The sequence below is a fragment of the Ptychodera flava genome, chromosome 5 (assembly GCF_041260155.1).
Source record: "Ptychodera flava strain L36383 chromosome 5, AS_Pfla_20210202, whole genome shotgun sequence".
In the NCBI taxonomy this organism is placed as follows: domain Eukaryota; kingdom Metazoa; phylum Hemichordata; class Enteropneusta; family Ptychoderidae; genus Ptychodera; species Ptychodera flava.
The window spans coordinates 21625172-21645106 of NC_091932.1; the positions used below are offsets into that span (position 1 = coordinate 21625172).

The 19935-nt window shown below is 37.5% G+C and overlaps 1 protein-coding gene across 3 annotated transcripts; it reads left to right on the forward strand.

The window, feature by feature from the left end:
* The first annotated feature begins 1046 nt into the window (after positions 1 to 1046).
* On the forward strand, positions 1047 to 18173 carry LOC139133249 (modular serine protease-like). Of its 3 annotated transcripts, XM_070699759.1 has the most exons (9): positions 1087 to 1125; positions 1602 to 1651; positions 4376 to 4503; positions 9752 to 9877; positions 10599 to 10706; positions 13528 to 13619; positions 14808 to 14882; positions 15573 to 15749; positions 17895 to 18173. In XM_070699759.1, the coding sequence occupies exons 3-8, from the start codon at positions 4437 to 4439 to the stop codon at positions 15714 to 15716; spliced, it is 612 nt and encodes a 203-aa protein (XP_070555860.1). In that variant the 5' UTR covers positions 1087 to 1125; positions 1602 to 1651; positions 4376 to 4436; the 3' UTR covers positions 15717 to 15749; positions 17895 to 18173. The 3 variants fall into 3 exon arrangements, with proteins under 3 accessions (XP_070555859.1, XP_070555860.1, XP_070555861.1); XM_070699758.1 differs by lacking the exon at positions 1602 to 1651 and having other exon boundaries at positions 1047 to 1125; XM_070699760.1 differs by lacking the exon at positions 1602 to 1651 and having other exon boundaries at positions 1096 to 1121.
* Positions 18174 to 19935: the final 1762 nt, after the last annotated feature.

Genomic DNA, 19935 nt, shown 5'->3' on the forward strand with positions numbered 1-19935 from the left:
CCAGGAAACATCTGGCGTTACTGGTTGTAACAGGTTGTAGTGGAGCCAATGGTTCGACGGCGCTCAAAATCTAGATTTGTTACAAGTAACTGTTAAGATAGAAGGCGCCTCGAGCAATAACATTCGGACTCTCAATTTTCGGCAATTGTATTTCTGATCTACCACTTGTTGGGGCTAAATTTAAAGCTCTTAGTAAAAGAAAACTCTGTACCATTTTGGTTTTACGAAAATCCAAAATTTAGTTTTTCTTATAGAGTTAACACAACGATGGCGGCCATTGTGATTTCCAAATCTCGGTAAATGTCAGGTAATGTGTTTCTCTGGTAGCAAAATTTGCACTGTGGCCCGTAATTTTCATTCTTAATTTGGCAAGAGTATGACTTGAGGTTTCATTTAGGAAAGTTTGAGCACAAGTTTAAGTTGCTCACTTTCGAGGCGTATACTACCCTAATGCGTTAACTTTGCAATGTTTTTCTGTGCGCAAAATACGATGTCATGACCTGTCTGGAATCGCTTTAAAGGGCACTCTCTTCACATCATATAAACTCGATGTACATGTGTCTAAAACCTTATGTTCTTGTTGACAACAAAATTATGAATCTGCAATGAGCAGAGTGCGTCATCTTTGCAGCGCTGCTGTTTTGTATTTGAAATTTTTTAAGGCGTGAGATGCACTTCAATTTTTCAATTGACAATATTATCAAAATAACCTGACATATACCGATATTTGAAATTCAAAATGGCCACCATTCATATGTTAACTATATGGAGAAAAATAGAATTTTCGATTTTCGAAAGAGCTATAAAATAAGTCCCCACGAGTGGCTGATCAGAAGAGAATTGTAAAAGTTTGAGGGTCAAAGTATCTATCCTCGACGCGTATTCTACCTTAAAAACCTCAACCAATAATTGTTGGCCTCTCCGGAGACACTGCTGATTGTTGCGTTGGCGTTGAATTGCCAATTATAAAAGTGCTAAGGAGAAGTGTTCGTCCAACCAAATACTCTACCCTCCAGGGCATTAAACTTCAACGCATGCGCATATTCCATAGCATTACATACTTAAGTGAGGGTTCTCCTGTGGCAAGCTCATTTTCCGCCAGCACTGAACAACGGCAGTTGGTAGGTAAGTCGTATCTGTTCAACGATAAATGCTCACAAACCAACATGTTCCTCTTGTATTTTGATATCAGACAAAAATCACGATGCTTAAAGGGGTTGCCGTTGGAAAAGCGCGTGTAACGCGATTAGAACTAATTTGGGATAATTGGATGGTGATGTAATGTCGATTTAATTTGCAAATGTAATCTCATCCACTTTTCTTTTGAAGTAACACACATTTTTATGAGTGATTTGTAAAATTGCAACATTTAGCTATAGGGCACGTAATAATTTTGATAAATTTGAAAACAATGAAGATCCAATTATCCCAAATTAGTTCCAATCGTGTTGTGTGTGACTTTCTTGTTCACAAACAGTGTATTTCATGCATGTTGTCCAGATGCATCACGTCCACATAGCTGCAACATTTAAAGTTTACGATATTCATTGTTAACAAACATTTAAAGCTCCATAAGCTGTATCTTTTGGCTATTTTTTCAGATCTTTTGTTTTGTGGTTTCCCTACACTTTCTGCATTGGATCCCTGAACTGTAAGTTAATGCCAAGTATTTAGCATATCAACACAACCTATATTCTCCAATGTTGTTGTTGAAAATTCTATTCAAGTCCGGACTAGAATTCATTTGTAAACAATGAAAAATGATCACTACTAAGATTTCTCGAAATTTAAGCATGACAAAAGTATTAGGGTCAGACACGGTAGTTGATATACAGAAACAGAACACTGAAAAGTTTGCCACAAGTTACAGCTTATGTCCCTTTAACTTTCATCCATCGCCAATGTACCCTAGATACAGTGTTTATATCGGTCGAAGGGGTCCCTGGCAACCTTTGAGCAGAGTTCCGACGACCCCATCCCTCTAATCAAACAATTTCTCTTAAGCTAAGTGCACAATCACTTAAGGATACTCAATATGATCAATTTATCAAAATTAAGCCACAAGTAATTGTTTCCAAAAATCAAAGGAAAAACATAATTTGAATTGTCATGGTTTTATTCCAGGGCTACAAAAGGTGAAAGAAAATTACATTGTTATGTTTGACTTTTTCCGGGACTTTTTCACACTAACAGCGTTCAATCTATGTTTTCCAGAAAATGATAAATATCAATTACAACAGTGCATGTAATAATGGTGCAAGGACGCCTCATCTAATCCGGTCATTAACACCAGTTCTAATCGTGTCAAACCATTTGCGCCACTTGTTTTCTTGTTCCTTTTATATATCACTTCAGACCTTGGAAAATGAATTGTTTTGTTGCAACACATGTGGCACATCAAGACTATGTAACACAGGACAGTTGTCATTTATAGCAAGAGTTAAACATGTGAAATTGTCCCTTTTTCATCATAATCTCCTGCCCAAAGGAAGATTTAAAAATGTTAAATGTTATTATCTTTCAAAGGGTGTAAACCAGCAGTTTGAATAATATGATTTGATGTAGTATGCAGCCTTGTAACAGTACAAACCCATAACGACAAGCTGACTTCAAATAAATCACCGTTATATTAAGTAGAATGGATCTTTTCCCCTCCTTCAATATCGTAAAGACTGCTTTTGTAGGCACAGCTGCTACAAGGGATAAAATGGGTGATACTCGACGAGTGCTAATTGTCGCGACAACATGTTTTAATTGATATATAATGATTGATGTTACCAAATTATGTGACCGTAAGTTCGAGGTAGCTTCAAGCTCATCGATCAGCATATTACAATAGAAATTTTTAAAGCCAAAAACTGTTATTTGTTAATGAAAATGATTTGACTGGTCCATTTATTTGACTTTACGGTAGAATGCACTTCGGAGACAGATATGCGAACTCGCAAATTTTTACAACACCTTTTTAATTCACCAATTGTAGATGCTCATTTCGAAGTTCAGTGAGTAACTTGCTTTTTCACCGGCTTATTTTTATTTATTTTTTGAAAATCGCATAGTTGTTGTTTCCAAATAGAGTTATCAAGGGATGGTGGCGATTTTGTGTTTAATGGTTTGGTCATAGGGATATTTATTTCTCTCTAGCGCCAAATTTTAAAATTGATTTCCTTAAGGAACGATTGAAAGTTTCCGCGGGGAAGTTATAGTTTAAGGTAATATGCACCTCGAAAGTGAAAGACTTAAACTTTTGCTCAAAACTTCCTCAGTGAAACTTTCAACCATTCTCTTACAAAAGCAAGAATGAAAATTGGGGGTCACCGTCCAAACTTTGGTACTAGAGAGACAAATAACTTGCGATTTCTCGATATTTGAAATCCAAAATGGCCGCCATCCCTGTGTTAACTCTATGGAAAAAATAAAATTTTCGATTTTCGAAAAACTAAGACCATAAAAGTTTTTCTTTCACCGAGAGCTTCAAAATGAGCCCCCACAAGTCGTAGGTCAGAAGAAAATTGATAAAATTTGAAGGCCCGAATTTCTGTCCCTGAGGTGCATTCTACCTTTAGTTTAAATTAAGTCTTCAATTTCGAGTCGCGCCCCTGCCTAAATTACTTACATCCAGTTGGCATCTATGTATTCAGTGGTGCCATAGGTTATATCGTTATAAATGATGACGTTTGACGGAACATTATTTCGAGGTGGCATGCAAAGACTAGCTTTGATTCGTCAGATTTTTTTTTCCAAAACGAAACTGGCCTTGCATTCGTTATGTTTAAGCTGGCGTTACACATAATAGAGACACATTTTTCAAAGCAAACTTTTCTTTTTCGAAGATGACATGAAAACTAAGCAGAGGGAGCTGAGAATCTAAAGTTTCGTATGGTAGCAATTTTTTACGCGAAGGATGAAGAGCGTACAGTTTTGGCGCAAATAACCTCGATTTTGGTATTACTGATAAGAATAAATTCAAATTCAAAACTTGATACTACTTTATAAAATTTACAATTATTTGTAATATCTCATTTGAAACTTGAGTTTTTGTAGAAAACATCGACAATCTTGCCATCCATCCTCATTCTTACATGTAATCTTTGGTTAACGAATTTCGAAAATTGAAAGCATCTTTTCAAAACAGTTGATTGAGGTGCCTTGGGAAATTATTTTCAACAACACGTATTCAAACATCTGTTAGTCTGTGCGTAGTAATTTAAAATAGCCCTTCAACTAAAATGTCTGACATATTGTTTGAGATGAATGTACAAAACACTGAGTGTCACTCAGGTATAGTAGTTGATTTAAGTTCATATGGTTTAACAGTTTCGAAACTGTTACTTTCTATAATATTAATGTAGTTTTTATTTTAATTTATTGTCAGCTATAGCACTTATTGGATCTCGATATACTGAAGGACTTGAAGCAAAGGTGACTGTACAAAGATGGGCCATCGAAGTTGTTTGCTAGCAATATTTTTCGTTGCTTCAATCTGTGCATATGCCATCGAAGGTACGTCTCCTCTTTGCATTGAACGATTAAGTGGAGGAATGAACAAACGAACGAACGAACGATCGAAATAGGATGTTACTATATCAGCTCTTACATGAAGTAATTATCATGGTATCACGTGTAACATATTAAAAGCTTAGACAATTCAAATATGCAAAACAACATAAGAATAAGTAGAACAGGTGAGCTTTGAATGAATATTTGACGAAGTTTTTGAACTTTAACTTGAAAAGCTATTTGTTAGTTTTGATTTCCTTCTCACTGAACAATACTATACAGCTTGACGGATTTAATTAATCTATTTCGACACTGTCAACAAAAAATAGTATTATAGTCCTTCTCTGTGTTCATCTGCTCCCCAACGAGGTAGTAAATCATGAAATATCATTAAAACTATGTTTTGGAAATGCTCATACACTTGACTTTCTAAACGAATAAGTTTTTGTCATCAAAAGTAGCTTATCTAGAACGAACGATCTCTAAAGGGAGGTGGTCATGGGAACAGCATCTGTGTGACTTGCTTGTTTACTCGAACAATGTATTTCGTACAGTCTAGATGCATCTTGTCCCAGGCGACCTTTGAGTGAAGTTTCATGAGCGATTCATGGCATTATGTGTTTATTGGTTTATCAAAGGGAGGGGGGTCAGTGACAGTACGCTCAATGCCGTATTGGCTCTGTTAGTCTGTGCATAATAATTTAAAATACGTCTTAACCTAACATGTCTGACAAATTATTGAGATAAATGTATAAAACATCGAATGTCACGTACGTAATTTATCGGGTACAAAACACTCTGTTGCAAATTGATTCTTGTTTTGGAGGAGGGCCATGGTAGATTTGTGGCATGCTCAGCATTCTGTACTTATTTGTTTATCAGAGGGAGGGCAGTCATCGGACCTGCGCTCAAAGATCGTATGGGGCCTATACGACCAATGTAAACAATGTGTCCAAGTACGTTGGCAATTGATGAAATGTTAAACATGTTAGATAGTTCTGACGACTCCACCCTTTAATTTAATAAATTGGGAATATGTCATGTGTTATGTTGACCATGGATAGATGCTGCTTTGAGCGATTGTTGGTTGGGGCAGGGGATTCTAACTGGATTCAAAACCCAGCCAAGTAAGTCTTTTGACTCCATGAAATTCAGCGTACTCAGTGAAATTTAGTCAATGATGTAATGAGGTGTCATCAGCAATTACTTAAATAATTGTTTTACTATAGCGTGAATTTTTCTCTAGACATAAATGAGGGCATTTTAAGGTAATTGCTTTTGGAAGAAATGTTAGTTTTGTTTTGTTATTTGTAAGGGTAATGGGGTGAATCAAAGTTGATATTAGAAGATAAAGAAACAGTAAGTGGCGTAGAGTTTTTCACATAAAATCAGATGCTGGCTATTGACAGTGACTCGTTAAACAAGCAGAAGTCTTATCACACAGGTAGAATAATTTTCCTTTGAGTTGTTGAGTTCAGAATCACACTTTTTTATACCCATCATCAACGTTAACGCGGTTTTTTTCCCCCTGACCAAATAACTCTTTAGCAGCTCATGACAGCTCTGACATGCTGCCTGGTCACTTCATCAAGATTGCACAGAGATTACCTGTATTTTCGAATAAACACATATCATACCCAAAAGATTGCAATCGTAAATCAAAGAGGTTCATTTGATATATAGAAGTCTGGGGGGAAAAAACCGAAAATATTGACACATAAGTTTGAGTAAAATCGGCCAGAAATACATGTACTTGAGGACGTGTAAAAATGCATTAACTTTTCAATAGATATAAGTCAAATTGGAAAAACGATTTTTGTTTCACGTATCATGTATCGAACAATATTGTGTAACAGTGAAGAAAAAATTTATTTGATGTCTATTCTTTTCTCGCTGTGGCAAAAAGGATGGGGAAAAACGTGCTTGTGTTGTGTTTGTGTTTTTTGAAAGCAAATTTAAGAGCAAGTTGGCCATAAATAATAAAACTATGATCACTTTTACAGACAATGGGCAGATTATGCCCTTGTCTTCACATATAACCTAGGAGTGTTTTAAGCAAAAACACGATCAAATATTACGACTGTAATTTTTTTACCACTTGAGAGCGAAAAGTAGTAGTGATATGTATTTTCGCGTATCTTGTCGAGACAAACATTATTGCAGACTGCAGTGGAACGCCCTCAAATAATGAGCTCAGCATCAGGGACCTGATCAATCCCTAATAAACGTTATACAACGTCTAGAAGACTGAAGGCTCATTTTTCATTGGTGTATGAAAATTACATAACACAAGTCTGCGGCAATTTCAGTAGTATGACAAATAATACATCGGCTTCCACTGTCAGTTTAACAAGGGCGATAGCAAAAAAATGGCAAAAACTTTTGACGTCGACGAACCATGGGAATTTTGGGTAAAATCCGAGACAAAGAGTTCTATAGGAAGCGAATTTACCCTGACTGGATGTACATGTATACCCGCCTGCGAAGGGAGTTATCGCTGTTGTGTGGTTATTACAAACACACTGCAAAGGGATACACGAGGACAATGGCGCAGCATATTGCCCAACGCGAAGCGGAGAGCGTTGCCTCGGCGCCAATTAATATCCGAGTGCATCCTTTACAGAATGATATCTTGGATTCTTGGATTCCCCCGTGGATTAATGTGAACTAAAAATGCAGAGTGCGAGACTACGATGGCCGAGAGAGTTCTTCAAATTTTAAAATTCAAATTTCAATACTCAAAATTCCGAATTCAAATTTCAATACTTGGTTACGAGGCTTGACAAACGCCATTTTGGTCGGATATTTATGACAGCTAGTTTTTCTTAACTGCATGTAGTTCTTCATCAAAGATTGCTTTCTCATTTATCGGTCTTGGGCATTTTCTGGGCTGTTAAAGGCATTGATTTTGTGACCACATAATTATAGCTGCATTTTATTAATGATGATATAATACAGGGGCTTTTTTGTTTGCCAAAATGGGTAAAATACATCTTTTTAGTCAATATTACTTAACCCTAAACAGAAAAAGGTAGGATTCTTAATGCTGGACATGTTATCCCACTATTGGGAGTAGAATGGAATGCTGAGTTGATACACAGAACAAACGTACTGAAAATACAGCAAACAGTTACATCGGGTTGAACTATTTAATGTTCTTTGGTTTTTGAAAAGAGGTGTAAATTGAATGTGCTGTCAAACTATTTTTCGAACCAGGCATTATTATATTTCATGAATTTTACTGCATTCATCATTAACGTTCAATTGTCAACCACTCACCATTTAGCAGAGATTAGAACAATAACTTATTATAATATATTTTTAAAACAAAAGCCTCTATGAAACCTTACTTCACTGAATATTAGGTCTACATATACAATATTACGTAAAATGGCCAAGTGGAAAAATTACCACGGTAGTGTATGTTATACGATAATATAAAACCTTGCGTGTTTTTCAATCATTTTATTCTGCAGGTTCGTAAAACATGGGCAACTAAGACGATTAGTCTGACATGTAACTATAACATGCATTTAGGGAGCTGAATTCCACAAGATTAAAGAAGTAAATCATTAATTAATCATTGTAACATACAATAAAGGAACTGAATTATATAAGATAAGCCGATTTAGTGGTCTTCAAACCGAATCGAAATAATACATTAATGTTGAAATCCATTCAGTACATTAAACTGCCTAGTAATACTTTGCAACATGACGGCATGTGCATGAACAGGTTTTTCTCTCCTCCAACTCAAAGGAATACGAAACACATTCCTATAGATGTGACCCTACCCCTTCCCATAAAACAATGCGCACGGGTCGAAGTAGCCTTCAGAGAAGTAGTGAATCTAACAATATCCCCTGTTATCTTCTTTGTTTTCTTTTTTCTTTCTCGGCACAAAGAGTAAACTAAATTCATAAATATGTCAAAATATTGTTTAATTTTTATATGACGGATACCGTAACTATCAGACAGTAATTCAAGTTTACAAAATACAAAGTTACCTTCATACTCGTTTTGAAAATGAACTTCTTGTATTTATACTTTATTTCTTTGCGTAAAATCTGCCCAAACTCCTAAAAGAGCACTGTCAACGGTTTTTCAACAGTATGTTTCATAGGATTTCATGTCTGTCTATTTATTGTATCTAGGAGATGATCTAGTACCCCCTCGGCCACCCACTGTTTTACGACCCTACAGTAATTGGCGGAAGTGAAAGTGACCCTAGTAAAGACAGTTCCTAAAAAAATACCAAATGTGTCCATCTTTTTTTCATTGTTCAGCTGAATCAAGAGAAGAAAAATATACCGATGAAGTAGGGTTGCAGAGGATGCACAATTGGCCTCTCCAGCCATTAACAATTATATATATAAGTCATTTATCAGTCACTTCGGATAAAGTCCGGCGAAGTTTTATGTGGTTTTGGTCATGTCGGTGCATCCGTACAGCCATTTTGTTTAATTTTTCACGTCCATGGCCGTAACTAAGATATGCAAGGATAGTTTTGTTTCGAATTGATTCAAGGACATGGGTGTGTGTCATGCATAAAGTACGTCGATTTATTTGACAATACTATCCAATATGGCCGCCAGGTGCCCATTTTGTTCTAATTTTCTCAAACCAGATCCGCAGGAAAGGCATGCCTGTACCATATAGGGCCTACCAATTTGTTTCAAAATTAGTAATATATATAGCTGCACAGTGGTCATTTTCTCAGGACCTTTTCTCATCCATTGCGACGACTGAGCCATTCCAGAACCAATTTGTGTATATGTGCATGTTTTATGTGTTTTGTCGTGGTTTACTGCAACTTTTTTACATTTCTGGTACATTACACAGCAATGCCTGAACAGAATTCTTTCAAAATGGGTGCAAGGGCGACATTAACCTACTGGTATGTCATAAATATGCGTGTTGATTTTTTTTTTGCGTTAAGACTTAGAATGACAAGGCTTTAGGATAATGCACAATCACTTCACACATTCTAATCAGGAAATGGTATTGACTTCCATTCAGTTACATTTAGTCCAGTTGAAGGATAACATGCACGTAACTGGTCATTGACAATGACTAGTTAAGTAAGAATATATAAGTCTCAATATACAGGTAGAACACATATCATGTTCCTTGAAGTTGTTTACTTTAGAATGACACTTATATAACAGCAGTGTATAAGCCATTAAATCTCGTTATATCCGGCAACCAGACTATAAAATAATATATTGGGCTTATTTTAATTTCTCGACAGATGCTACAGCCTGCGCAGAGGGGGAGTTTACTTGCGGTAATGGTGACTGCATCGCGCAAAATGGTGTGTGCGATCAGTGGGCCGACTGCCCGGGCCAAGAAGACGAAGAAGATTGCCCAGGAGACCGTACGGATTATTAATTATTTAAAAAATCAACTGAAAGATTTCCGTCGTTTTTAAGGTCAAAGAAAATGGGTAACTTGTACCGTTGTTGAATAATCAATCATTCCGCGTTTGGAAAGGGGTCACTTCCGAAAAAATATGCACTGCGAAAAACATACGAATCTGCGAAGGTTTCTTAAGACAATATCGCTGCCAAAATTTCTTGTCCAACGTACAACGACGGAATAACCCTAGCTGCCTCTGTCCAAGGTGGTATGAGCCTCGAAAGTAAAGATTTAAACGTTTACTCAAATTTTTCGATGAAACTTTAAAATGTTCCCTTATCAAACCAAGAATGAAAATCAAGGGCCGTCGCACAATGTTACCAATATTTGAAATTCAAAATGGCCGCCACCCTAAAATTTTTAACTTTCGAAAAGCTAAGATGACGAAAATTTTTCTTTCTCCACGAGCTTTAAAATAAGCCCCCACAAGCGTTAGATCAGACCAATACTGTGAAATTTTTAGTCCGTATATTAGTCCCCGAGGCACATTCAACCCTTGGACTATTTAACTGAACTAGACCCTTTTAACTGGACAATCCAATAGACCCTTGAACTATCGGATTGTGTCCCTGGTCGGTTTCCTGATACGGTTTCGCCACTTCTTTTGTCTTCAGTTTTGATATTGTCACCTAGATTATCTCTGTCTACGATGTCTATGATGCTAATTCTACTCTTTCTAGGTTTGTGCGAATCCTATGAATTTCGCTGTGATAATGGAGTGTGCCTCGTAGGTTACTTGCGATGCAACGGAGTCAATGAGTGTCTCAACGGTGAAGACGAAGACTGCGGTAAATTTTATATATAGACAAAAGTAGTTAAACAGTTAAATTCACTCGGATGGAAATAAATACAGCAATGATGTAAATTAACGTCATGCAAGTGCAAGCAATAGATCATTATGGGTTCTCTATGATTGTGTCATATGAATGATGAAGATATGACATCAGTAGGATTAGTTTATAACAATTAATATACAGCAAAGAAATAACATCATCAAAATCTCCTAAGTGTTCATCAGTTATTTACCAAGGCGACTGTTTCGGAGATTTGAAAACAATACCGTCAACTGCCTTGGCTCCCCAAGTAGTATTGATCAGGTACCACCACACCTTAAGTTATTCTGAGTCTGATGTTACACGTGATGTCTTTCGGTGTATGTTGCATTGAAGTTTTCAAAAAGTTGAGGATGACTTGACATAGCTTTATGAAACTGTCTGATGATTTTATGTTGTTGTCCTCCTTGAGATAACATTCTGTTGTACAGGCTGGCAACTTTTGGAAGAAAATCTACTATTAGAAGTGTTGCACGAGCAATGCGGAGATATTCTGACAATACAGTGCCATAAAAAAATGTATGAAGGGATGTTGCTTTCGCGATCTGGCATTCACACTATAAACTTGAAATCATTGCGCTTGTCAAAGAGTTTATAGCCGAATATTTCATCTACTATAGATGTGTCAAATTCAAGAAATGTAGCATGTTGTCCATTATGCTCACACTTCAACGTGAGCTCTGCAGGATAAATTTGCTCGTATGACCTACAAAAGTCTCCACCACCATTTAGGAGACATATGTCATCGATGAATCCATGCGCATCCATGAAATTTCCGAGCACGAGCTATATCGGTATAAATGAGTTTGACATGAATCTATACTCATGCCTGTGTAGATATACATTTGCCCAAAATGGTGCTGGATCAATACCCATAGGAATGCCTGTGTTTTGTAAAAGGAGCATGTTGCCTATCTGGAAATAGCTTTCAACTATGAGATTTCAATAGCAGACTTTAGTGATGCCTGAGCAGAAACAAAGGCTTTGTTTCTCTTTGCGCCAAAATGCCTTAGAAGAAGAGAAATCAATATGTCGTTTAGTTCCACCCTCAAATACAAAGTCAACTACATTATACAATTCTTTCAGTAGATCCTTATGTTAACCCTGCTAGCGAAGAAGGGATCCCCGATATGTCACATGCTAGTGCTCATGACAGTAATATTGATGGTGCTTGACGGAGCCTAATCTGAAATTGTCATCAATATCACCTTCATAAGTGATAGCCGAGGGCAGGTAAAAATTGTGATAATGCCCTGGCAAACCTACGTTATTGATTTTTGTTTTACACCGAACGTATATTTTTGCGTCCAAACCTTTGCCTAGATTGCGGTCAAACCAGGGCCCACTATTAGCCTGGAGAACCTCTAAGTTTAGGGACAAAATACACTAGAAACAATAAACTAAACAGGACAATGTTGGCCCGGACTAGAGTTGCATTTTGTAAATAATGAGCTGTACTTGCAAGGTTATTACACTGAATTTAAACATAGCCCTCTTAGAAAAGAAATTTGTATACGTGTACAAAAAACATGCATAAGGCCAGAAAGAATACATAAACTATTCCTCGGAATCGCCGCTTCTTCAGCCAATTATTTTTGACATGCTTCTATTTTTGCTTCCACTTGACTTCGAATGAGACTATTGCATGGAGTCCGGGCAGAATGTCTACAAGGAAATTAAATAAATAGCGTCTTTATTTAGACCCTGTGCAATGCAGCGGATGTCGACTTTCAGCAGTAATACCCGTTCTGTTAATGTTCTGTTCTGTTAATGTATCATGAGTATTAAAGGTATACACAATCACCTGTTCCAATTTCCCCACAGTTACCATGGAAAGAGAAAATCTAACCAATCACAGATTTTAAGCGGGTGGCCGCTTTTTAAAAACAGCGCCCTCACATGGGCATTTTGAATACCAAGGAACGCCCCTTTTACCATATATGGTCATAAGCTTATTTAGATTGCAGGTGACTGTATACCTTTAATGTGCCATTGTCATGTATTAATGTGATGGTCGCTAAATTGTTCCAAAAACATTGCTCACGTGAGTCCGGTCGATACATTCGGGGATTTGTTTAATAAATTACTAATGTGTGATAGAAAGTGCATCGGTTTGAACGAGAAGTGCGTTAAATGCATGAAGATTGATCATGACGAAGAAGCCCATGGTTGCGTCGATGTCAAAGGAGGTGTCCTTCTGCACCGAATGCTGCAATGTGAAATTTGTCAGTCATGTTCAATGTTTTTTCTCCGGCAGTGTGTGCAGGCATAGCATTCAAGGGCGGATGAAAAATTAAAAAGCTCAAGTGTTAGACTTCATCACTTTCAGGACAGGCAAAAGACAACACTGAAATTGTTTTACTTTTTGGCATTTTATTGTAAAAAGGATTAGTTCTGTCAACACAGCTTGTATGTGTTGTGCTTCTATTATTGTGGACAGTTTGTAAAATCTCGACTCCGAGCCATCAGTAACAATGTAACTTTAGGGAAATTTTACTAAATTCGTAAAAATTTGAAAAGAAAATTTTTTTCACTGCATTTGTAGTTTTGCCTCCACCCCCAAATCCCGCAAAACTCCGAGGAACCATATTTTTTTTCTCATTGGGTTTAAGGTTTCGACTATCTTCGATCATTTAACAATTAAGCACCGTGTAATCGTTACATATACATGCACGTTGTAGCGCCAGCGGCCGGTTTTCATCACTATACGACTTACATGTAAGTTGACAGTTCGAGCCATGCATGGTCATTTATCGGTGTAGTTTCATCTGTGCAGGTCCAAGTTGCCACGTTTGTGATGGATGGTTTGATGTCAACAACCAATGTCACCCAACTGACTACGCACGGCTTCCTTATTGCAGAGAACACGTGAGTATATTTTGATTGAGATATGAGCGGTATTTTTGTTCGTTCAATTGTCTTGCTATGTATATATTTGTTTTTGATGGAATGGGGTAAGAAAGGTGGCGATACTGTATGTTGTAAAAATCATGTCAGCGGTGAAAAATGTGATAATACTAACGATGATGATGATGATGATGATAGTGGTGGTGGTGAAAAGGACGTTCAAGATGGCGATAAAATTATGTTGATATGATTATAAGCGTTGTGATGAATTAAGTAGTTAAGATGGTGTTTGAGTATGTGATGTTGCCTTATGATAATGGTTGTGAATACGTTAACGATGATGATGATGATGATGATGATGATGATGATGATGAGGAGGAGGAGGAGGAGGAGGAGGAGGAGGAGGAGGAGGAGGAGGAATGCAGTAACGTTAACGCCGACGATGATCACGTTCGTCATGATGTACAATTTCACTTGCTGCAGTGGATTGTTGTGGCTTGTGCTGGAGTCACAGAATAAAGAAAGTCTGAATTGCAGTACTGTTGTTTATTTCACAGTTTTCACATCCTTCACTTCATGTCGAATTAAGGTAGTGTGCTCTTCAACAACTCTCTTTCAAAATCGCTAAAACATCAGGGGTCACTATTCAAAGTGTGGTACCCGAGAAACAATATTAGCCGATATTTACCGATATTTGAAATTCACAATGGCCGCCATCCCTGTGTTATCTCACAAAGCTAAACCAGTGAAAACTTTACTTACGCCAAGAGCTTCAAATGAGCGCCAAAAAGTGGGAGGCCAAAATAATACTATGTAAGTTTGAGAGTTCGAATAACTGCCACTTAGCAGCATTCTACCTTCATGAAACTTTCAACCATTCTCTAACCAAATCAAGAGAAATAACCAGGAGCCACCGTGCAAACTTTGGTACCAGAGAAACACCTTAGCAATTATTTACCGATATTTGAAATTCAGAATGGCCACCCATCCATGTTTTAACTCTGTGGGAAAATCGATTTTCGAATACCTAAGTAAAGATTGTTCTCACTCCCAGTGTTTTACTTTCACCCCACAAGCGGGCAGGCCAGAAAAGTAGTGAATAAAATATTTGGGATACAGTCTGAATATCTGTCTCCGAGGCGCGTACTATCTGAATTTCAGACTACGATTTGGTCACCTTTCTTATTTGTGCTCGTTCGGACCTTACAGGAAACCTGCTTCACCGGTGTGAAAAAGGACGAGAATGACAACTTGGTATACAGTGTCGGCTGTAAGGAAACCAATGTAAGTACGTTTAAAATAGCAGACGAATCAATTGATCAACACCGGGACAGCTGCAGTGATCATGGTCGTAAGGACTATACCGCACTGGAGAGGACAGCAAAACATGTTCATGTCACCCCACAAAAAAGGGAAATCTAAAGACTGTGACAAATGACAGGAATATAACTGAATGACACAGAGGGCCTGGTCAACAATAGCGAAGCGAAAATATACAAGGTGTTTCGTATTAATTACTAATAACCTATGGAGTTGTTACAGTCAAAATTTGGTACAGACAACATAGGTAGATGCCCAATTAAATCACTTCTTATCTTATATAGGGTAATGCCCATTAGTGCTCAATAAGATTTGTATAATAAAGTAACAGCTGAGTTTCATGAGATCATCCGTCATACTTGCATTAAAAAAGACAATAAATAATGAAATACAGCCAGGGTAAAGAGTGTGGTATTGGTTAAAGGTATACAGTCACCTGTAATCAAAATATGCCCAAAGGGGCGTTCCTTGGTATTCAAAATGCCCATGTGAGGGCGCTGTTTTAAAAAGCGGACACCCGCTTAAAATCTGTGATTGGTTAGATTTTCTCTTTCCATGGTAACTGTTGCAAAATTGGAAAAGGTGGCAGTGTACCTTTCAGCCCCTGCGAGTCGGTACATGTATTTTTACAGCATGCTATTTTTCTTCTTTCAGGAGTGCGCAAGTCTCGAATCGAGCAACATAGCAGACTGCACCAATGACCCCGAAAACATCGGTGCTAGTGACATCTGCACGTTTTGCTGTGATGAGACTCTGTGCAATGATTCCAGTGAATTTAGGGAGGGAAGCTCTTACTAGCGGCTAGCACCTACAACGGCGCTTAAGATCAAGGTAACTTTCCGTTTGTTTACGGTGTAACTAAGATGTTAAAGTTTATGGACTGGTGACGGCGAAATATACACTTTGTTAGTGGTTGGTTGGGCCTGGTCAAACCAAAGAGCCATGAGGCTCAGCGTTTGGTACTGTATTTTAAAGAAATTATGGTAGTATGCGCCTCGAACGTGAAAGACTTTGAACTTTTGCTCAAACTTTTCTCGAAATTTTCAACCATTCCCTTACCAAATCAAGAAGAAAAAGTTTGTTTCTAGAGAAACAAATGACCTAACATTAATATTTGCCGATATTTGAAATTCAAATTCAAATGGCCACAATTTCTTTGTCAACTATACTGGGGAAATGCAATTTTCGATTAAAGAAAGAAAGACGGTGAAAACTTTCCTTGCTTCAAGAGCTTTGAAATGAACACTCCTACAGACGTATTGAAAACATTGGAAAGTCCGAATGAGGGGACAAATATTCAGACTTTCAAATTTGTACAGACCATATGTAATCTAACGCTTGCACGGATTCATTTCGCAGCTTTTCAAGCTTTTTTGACGTCTTCATTTTTTTGAAAGTCAAAAATTTGATTTATACCCTCAGAGCGGACACAGGGATGGCGGCCATTTTGAAATTCAAATGTATGAGTAAATTTAAGGTTATTTGTTTCCATAGCACCTACATTTGTTCATTGCGCTCGATTTTTTATTCTTGATTTTGGTAGAGAATGGCAAGAATAATTTCAATTTTGAGGCCCATGCTACTTTATGCTAAAGGCAGGAATGAATTGCCCTGGCTTAACCGGTTTTATAACATTATGGTCGTACATGTACGTGCTAGTCAACCAATATGCAAAAGATTGTATTGGTTGTACCGACCGATGTACGTTCGATTAGTTGCCCAAGACCCATATAAAACGGCGACAACTTACCAAATGAGGAGACTGAAGGTGTTTCGTTCAAAAATTGAAATATTAGTTTTTGTCAAGAATTATTCGTTGACAACTGAATTTGACTGCTGACTATGTCAACAGTGAGTGACACTGTACATCGTACACAATGGGATGTATTTATACAAGGCTCATCTATCAACAAGCTTAAGGGACAAAAACAAATTTGAAAATTGATCAAAACCTCAAACAGTGCCACAGGGGACCCAGAAATCTGGTGGGGGTGGTGGTTGTTGTTGTTTGTATTGTTGTTTATGGTTTCAGAAGTCGTGTTGTTGTTGTTCCAAACGTAATGTAGATGTCATAAGAAACACTTCAATGACACTATCCTTATTTGACCCGATGCAACTCACTCCAAACGTACACTCTGTAGGCCTACTTAAGTATAGACATCTACATTACTTTTGAAACAACAACACCATAGTTATATTCGTTGAATTTTATCGGTCAACAATAACAACACGACTAATATAAACCTCAATAACAACAACAACAACAACAACAACAACAACAACAACAACAACAAGAATTCTGCCTCCCCAGCGCCAGTCCACCTTTGAGAGACAAGTGCAAGTTTTGAAGATGATGACATCTCTCCTGTCGGTTATCGTTAACTTGGAAGGTTTTTCCTATCAACTACGATTCAGAGTGTGCATGCATAATGTGGTACACACAGAAAGGAAGTCTTGCTCTATATAAGTTTACACTGTGGTGATTGATTAACATTGAACGAAGCGTCGGCCTGACTGTTACAGCACCTGTTGTCTGAAATAGCTATTCATAGTCTTGTTCGAAACTTTTTAAACCCTCAACGTACGAAAACAGTGGCAATTAGGTAGAACGCGCCCCTGGGACAGATATTTGGTCTCTCAATTTTCTACAATTCTTTTCGATTTACCACTTGTGGGGGCTCATTTTAAAGCTCTTTGAGTAAAAAAAACTGTCACCGTCTTAGATTTTGGAAGATCCAAAATATAGTTTTTTTCCCATCAAGTTAAACAGAGATGGTGGCCATTTTGAATTTCAAATATTGTGAAATTTGGATAATTATTTGCACGGTGACCCCTGATTTTTATTGTCGATTTGGCAAGAAAGTTTCATTTCGGAAATTTGAGCATGAGATTAAGTCTTTCACTTTCGAGACGCATGCTACCTTAATTCATAGTTTAAATGACCGTTTTCCTCTTTTTATATCTTCTTGATTTCAGAGCAAATAGACCCGGAGTCCACAATTACTTCCGCAATATACTGGACTGAACAGCGGCATTTCATTTCGTTGTCACAGTCGTGCGCCACCTATCGGTCATGGACTGGATTCGAATCATTAGTGAATAGCGGCAGCTGTTTTCCTGTGAACTGCTTACCCACGCCATAGTTCAATTAAATTAAACTTCGTGCTTCATGTACGTCATCATATTGTAGTCGTTGACATTCCTCGTGCAACAGTCACTTAAGTAAAAATAAATGCAAAAATATATTGTCGCTCACTCATTATTGTCGTCTTTTGTTTCCTGCAGAAGGTTGCATGGACACATACTCACCCAACAAACGATTATCATGATACTGCTGATTCGTAGTAATTGCTAAATCTGCCACCTTTTGTGAAAATAATTGCATTATATATTTGTCATTCCGGTGACATTACGGGGATGGATTATTGGTAGGAGTGATTTTGAATCGTGTTTTCCGATCAGCGTCTCTGCAGAATTAGATTAGATATTTAACACGTCACCGTTGAGACGAACACCTGTGTATGGGTGGGCTGGGGGTAAACTGAAATTCCAGCTGTGCCAGCGCTCTCTGATACTCGCTTTCTCTCTACCCACGGCGGACCTGCCACTCTAAACGCATAAGTAATCGTTATAGAGGCAGGAAATGGTTTTTCAAAACTCTGGACGCATTAAAGTTACATCCATTCTTGCGTGTGTGTGCCAACATGATGACCTTGAACTGTATATAATTCTGTGTATCGGGTGAATGTTTCAAAAGGAAGCTTTATTTTATATGAATTGAGAAAATTTTGCCGAGTTATAATTTATCATTACTTTTTGTCATTACTATAAAATCTCCGAATTCGATTATCCCTTAAAGCCTACTATAAATTTTGAAATTGGAAATCTTTTGAAGGGCCTTCAGAGACTTTGATGTTTTGACCAAAAATGACACGAAAAATGGAAAGATTCAAGTTATACCACAATTTGAACAAATCTGATAAAATTAAAGTAATCCTAAAACACCCTGAAGCGAAATTTAAAAGATATCGGACAAGTATTTTTAGAGTGGATGTCTTGAAAATTGGGAACAATTTAATACGAATTCATAAATGAGCCCTTAACCGGTAATCTACGAATAAAGTTTCATCAAGTTCAGGAGACCTGTTGTCAAAGATATCCATAGCAGTCCAAAGTCGGTAATTGTCAATAAATGCTTATTAGGAAACCCTTCCAAACATGTTTTAATTATTGATACACACAGGGTATAATATTTTAGCACACCGATTTCAGCAGGAAACGACCAGCAGCTATTTATTGAAAGCGTGTTCACAGGCTGCTAGCCGTACAACACCAGCTAATGTGTGTAAACATGGAAGCTAAAAATGGATATATTATCTCTTTGAAAATATAGCTGTGAATCATGTAGAATTCCTTATTCTGGCTTCCAAAACCACAGAAGAAAAACTGTGTTCATGTATGGAAAGTACAAACGTGTCTTTAACACTCATGTTGTGCAAAGTATACACATGAATATACATAAACAAACATTATAGTTCAGAAGTTGTCGATATCCTTGTTCAAATGCACCGAAACGTGTAAATAAATGTTGGTTTCATAATTATGCAACTGACAGGTCATTACTCGGGGTCATGACAGGTAGCGATTTCATGCGTTCCGATTAAAATATCGCAATTCAGGTTTCAAGGCCTGATATTTTTGGTAAATTTTTCGTTACAGCAGAATCCTTATTGCCATCTTGACGAACTCAAAACAAATTGGGGTTTCACCACTCCGACTAACTAAGGAATTACGTTTTCTGTGCTTCAGCTTTTATGATTGCCGGCCCTTATAGTCGTCAGTATTCATAACTGATAAATTAATATTAGTCTCGAATAGGCCAAACCCGGAATTCGAATCGACCACGGTACAAACAAAGCCATGTGCGCAAACGCGCATAGACGTACTTGTATTTCCATACGCGTTAGTACACATGTGGGTTTGTTTGTACCGGCATCACGTGATTATTTGGACGTAC